Raw genomic sequence first — 5,599 nt, forward strand, 5'->3', positions numbered from 1 at the left:
TTATCATACCATTCTTGTCTTTCCTTTTTGTTACTGTATTTTTCTGGGCCCTTTTTAGGTCACCAATATTACAAAAGTGGCATCTTGGTGCTTCACAGTGTCCTGCTTGTTGTGAGTGACCACATGGGGTACAGTGTTGAGTGATCACAGAGGGGTAGGTAAAGAGCTTAGTTAAGTGAAGAAAAACCTTTTTCAGATTTCCATTCTCATATGTCTATTTTGGCATGCACCAAAAGATGAGCCTTTATTATTTCTTTGCCCTTCCATCAGAGAATTAAAATATGTAGTCACTTAGTCTGGTTGTCAATACATTTTCTACTTTATTGCCTTTTAAAATCATTTTAGTAAACACAAGTTGAGGTGGAAAATAATAGCAACCTCATCAAATTATTGTTGGAACTGGTAAAAAAAAAACACCTAATAGAATGCCAACTGTTCAGTTTCCCACATTAGGCATTATATCTCCTGTTCCAGAAATTATATGCAATGTACACTGTGGGTTGTCTTAGTTACCTTTTTTAAAAGTAAGAATAGAGGACAGTCAGGCTCTTTTTGTGTCTAGTGCAGCCATGGCTCGTGGTCCCAAGAAGCATCTGAAGTGGGTAGCAGCTCCAAAGCATTGGATGCTGGATAAGCTGACTGGTGTGTTTGCCCCTCGTCCATCTACTGGTCCCCATAAGTTGAGAGAATGTCTCCCTCTCATCATTTTCCTAAGAAACAGACCTAAGTATGCCCTAACAGGAGATGAAGTAAAGAAGATCTCTATGCAGCGTTTTATTAAGATTGATGGCAAGGTCCGAACTGATATAACCTACCCTGCTGGTTTTATGGATGTCATCAGCATTGACAAGACTGGGGAGAATTTCCGCCTGATCTATGACACCAAGGGTCGCTTTGCTGTTCATCGCGTTACGCCTGAGGAGGCCAAGTATAAGTTGTGCAAAGTGAGAAAGATCTTTGTGGGAACAAAAGGGATCCCTCAGCTGGTGACCCATGATGCTCACACCATACGCTATCCTGATCCACTCATCAAGGTGAATGATACCATTCAGATTGATCTGGAGACTGGAAAGATTACTGATTTCATCAAGTTTGATACTGGTAATCTGTGTATGGTGACCGGAGGTGCTAACCTGGGAAGAATTGGTGTGATCACCAACAGAGAGAGACACCCTGGTTCTTTTGATGTAGTTCACGTGAAAGATGCCAATGACAACAGCTTTGCCACCCGGCTCTCCAACATTTTTGTTATTGGCAAAGGCAACAAACCATGGATTTCTCTTCCCCATGGAAAGGACATCCGCCTCACCATTGCTGAAGAGAGAGACAAGAGATTGGCTGCCAAACAGAGCAGTGGGTAAAAAGTCCCCAGGTGACATGATTGGAAGTCTTTATACATAATTAAAGATTAATACAACAACAACAACAACAACAAAGAATAGAAGACAGTCAGATTCACTTTTATGTAATATTATTTTGATGTGTAAAATGAGAATGAATAATAGGTAGTAAAGGAAGATGAAATGACCATAATGATTATGAGATTTAAAAAAATTTTTTTTACCTATTTTTGAGAGACAGAGACAGCATGAGCAGGGGAGGGTCAAAGAGAGAGGGAGACACAGAATCTGAAGACAGGCTCCAGGCTCTGAGCTAGCTGTCAGCACAGAGCCTGATGTGGGGCTCGAACCCACGAACCGTGATATCATGACCTGAGCTGAAGTCGGACACCTAACTTACTCAGCCACCCAGGCACCTCGATGATTATGAGATTTTTATATAATTTTTAGGTGATATGCAAAATCATCTGTATTAGGTTGAGTCATTATTCAAATATACAAGATGTTTTTTGATATGAAATTAATAAATTTCCCTCCCTTCTCTCCTGGGATTTATGGATTAAGAATGAGTGCAGTTCATTTATATATTCTGTCCATATTTATTGCTATTCTTTACTCATTCACACAGTATTTACTGGGTTTCATTAACAAATGGATACTCTCACAAAATAATGCACATCAAATTTAACAACTGTACTGTAATTAAAAAATGTGCATAGTAGCAGGGTTCATGAGTTCACTCACATATTGCAGGCCTGGTTTTTGGTATGAAGCAGAGAGCAAATCTCCTTATCTTTGCACACTACTTTACCAATTATGTGAAAAGATGAAAATCCAGACATCATATTTTGTTTTCAAGAGTCCATGTCACCAGTTTGATGGATATTTATCCCACTTTGAGTAATTTATTACACAAAATTTAATAACAGTAGCTCCTTTTGTTAAAAGCTTACCATAGGGCAGGTACCGTGTCATGTGCTTTTTCATGCATTTCCTTGTATAATCCTCAAAAACAGCTTTATGGGGAGTAATTAACTTTATATTTGTTTAAAAAATCAGGAACTTAAAGAAGGGTGAGATTACTTAATGCTCCTAAAGTGACACATCTGACTAGAGAAGGGGCAGAGTCTGTATTTCATTCCCTGTTCTATGAACACCAAAGTTGGTAATGAATTTAAGGCATAACTAAATCTTTACTGTGGATAAACAGCCTTTACCTGCTTTGCTTCAGTGAAAGCCTTTTTTCTTGCTTTTCTGCCATGGAGTTTACTCCACAGGCAGAACAATAAATTGTCTGTTGTTTTTGAAAGAAGGAAAAAGGATCAATACTCTTCTTTCTAAATTTTAAGTCAAGTTCAGGTCATCATGCTCAGTCACTCTCATATTTCTACTTTGAATTGGGTCTAGAAAATAGAAGTTTTCTGAAGATCATTAACCCTGCTTTGCTTTTTTCCTTCTTAAGTGCTTAACCATAATTACTATGAAAAACAAAAGCAAATATCTCATTTATTTTAAAACTCACAACTAGAAGTACATTAAAATTTTAGGTATCTATTTTTGACATTGAAATTGAAGACATTGGTTATTTAATGAAAATAACTTCTTTGATAGGTCAGGTGGTCAATTTTATCTCAAAGTAGAATAAATTGATATCCCTCAGGGCTCCTGGGTGGCTCAGTTGGTTAAGTGGCCGACTTTGTCTCAGGTCATGATCTCATGGTCCATGGATTGAAGCTCTTCATCAGACTCTGACAGCTCAGAGCCTGAAGCATGGTTTGGACTCTTTGTCTGTCTCTATCCATGCCTCTCCCTAGCTTGTGTGCTTGCTCTCCCTCTCTCAAAAATAATTAAACATTAAAAATTATTAAAAGAAATAAATTTATATCCTTGGTGATATAATATGCCAGATTAAAAATTGTTCTGCCTATTGTGAGCCCAGCTATTTCTCTAGCAGCATTAGTGTTATAGGTTGATGATTATAGAATATAACAGTATTCTAGAATAGGATCCACAGCTGCAGAATGGGTTTCACACACAAATGATTTGACAGAATGTTCTGTTCCATATCACAATATACTGGAACGTAAAAGCATTTGCTTTTTAAGGAATCTCATTCTGGCCTGTTGATCTGTCAAAGGCCAGCTAGCACACTCATCCAAGCCACCATTATCTCTCACCTGAGTAATACAGTATCTCACTTACTGTTCTACTTTTTTCCATCCCTTGCTAATTATTGTTCTTCTCCACTCATTAGTGAGAAGGATTCTTTCAAAATCCAAGTCAGATTAAATTAAATGTTCAACTCAGATTATTCCTTGGCTCCCCCTCTCATTGATGGTACAGACCATATCCACATGGAAGTCCACAAGTTCCTTCATGATCTGTCCTTCTAATCCTCTTTGGATCTCAACCTATTCTTTCCTTGTATTCCAAGTACAGTACACCAAGGGGTATACTCTTCACTACTTCCTGTTATGTCTGATATGCTTCTGCCTCAGGACATTTGCATTGTCTGCTCTCTCTACAAGGAATGTCCTTCCTTCCGATCCTCACATGGCTAACTCCATGACTTTTTAAATTTTCTGTTCAGATAATGCTTTCTCTGAAAGTCTGGCTATTTAAAACATCAACACTCTACCACCCAGGATCTTCCATATCACACTGTAATTTCTCTACCATAACCTTTATTACCTTTATGTATCAGGTACCTATAATAACTTGCTTGTCAGACTGTAAGTTACAGGAGGTAAAAGACGTTTGTTATCTGTGTCCATTGGTGTATCTTGAACACTTTAGGTAAGTGCCTTATACTTACTATCTTTTAACTGAATTAACATGAAAAAAACCCTTGGTACAGCCTAACCAGCTTATTTGAAGTGGCTTAACTTATAACATAGGCCATATGACACACATATGTGCATTAGAGGCAGACCGATCATAAAGGTATACAGTTATCTTTGAGAAGAGTCTTAAGTTTTGGTATAAAACTTAGCTACTTTAAATATAGACTACTCCAGTTTCCACATAGAGAACTTCAGTTATTTCATTATGTAGAGTTAAAAAATTAATTATTATTGGGGCACCTGGGTGGCTCATTTGGTTGAGTGTCTGGCTCTTGATTTGGCTCAGGTCATGATATCCTAGTTTGTGAGGTTGAGCCCCATGTTGCAGCTTAGAATTCTCTCTCTCCCTCTCTCTGCCCTTTCCTGCTCTTTCTCTCTCAAAATAAACAAACATTAAAAAAATAATTAATATTAAGTAAGTAGGGTACATATATAATTACATTCAATTCTATGACCGAGAAGTTGAATAGTTATTTAATCAGTGGCATTTCTTTCTATAAAATATATATAATATAGCAGTGCATGTCTTCTGCCCATTTCTTCACTGGGTTATTTGTTTTGTGGGTGTGAAGTTTGGTGAGTTCCTTGTAGATTTTAGATACTAGCCCTTTATCTGATATGTCATTTGCAACTATCTTTTCCCATTATGTCGGGTGCCTATTTTCTTGTTTCCTTTGCAGTGCAGAAGATTTTTATCTTGATGAAGTCCCAAGAGTTCAGTTTTGCTTTTATTTCCCTTGCCTTTGGGGATGTGTCGAGTAGGAAATTGCTGCGGTGGAGGTCTAGGGGGTTGTTTCCTACTTTCTCCTCAAGGGTTTTGATGGTTTCCTGTCTCACATTCAGGTCCTTTAGCAATTTTGAGTTAATTTTTGTGAATGATGTAAGAAAGTGGTCTAGTTTCATTCTTCTGCATGTTGCTGTCCAATTGTCCCAGCACCACCTGCACCTAAAGGGGCAGTCTTGTTTCCATTGGATACTCTTTCCTACTTTGTCAAAAATTAATTGGCTGTACATTTGTGGGCCCAGTTCTGGGTTCTCTATTCTATTCCATTGGTCTATGTGTCTGTTTTTGTGCCAATACCATACTGTCTTGATGATGACAGCTCTGTAGTAGAGGCTAAAGTCTGGGATTGTGATGCCTCCCATTTTGGTTTTCTTTTTCAATATGACTTTGGCTATTCGGGGTCTTTTGTGGTTCCATACGAATTGGAGGATAGTTTGTTCTAGCTTTGAGAAGAATGTTGGTGCAGTTTTGATGGGGACTGCACTGAACAGACACTTCTCCAAAGAGGACATCCAGATGGCCTACAGGCACATGAAACGATGCTCAACATCACTCATCATCAGGGAAACATAAGTCAAAACCACACTGAGATACCACCTCATGCCAGTCAGAGTGGCTAAAATGAACAAACC

The 5,599-nt window shown here is 38.2% G+C and overlaps 1 protein-coding gene across 1 annotated transcript; it reads left to right on the top strand.

Moving 5' to 3' along the window:
* The first annotated feature begins 560 nt into the window (after positions 1-560).
* Positions 561-1,419, top strand: LOC115293712 (40S ribosomal protein S4, X isoform-like). The gene has a single exon (XM_029941393.1). It carries the CDS (start codon positions 570-572, stop codon positions 1,359-1,361), a length of 792 nt encoding a protein of 263 aa, XP_029797253.1. The 5' UTR covers positions 561-569; the 3' UTR covers positions 1,362-1,419.
* Positions 1,420-5,599: the final 4,180 nt, after the last annotated feature.

The sequence above is a fragment of the Suricata suricatta genome, chromosome 6 (assembly GCF_006229205.1).
Source record: "Suricata suricatta isolate VVHF042 chromosome 6, meerkat_22Aug2017_6uvM2_HiC, whole genome shotgun sequence".
Lineage (NCBI taxonomy): Eukaryota > Metazoa > Chordata > Mammalia > Carnivora > Herpestidae > Suricata > Suricata suricatta.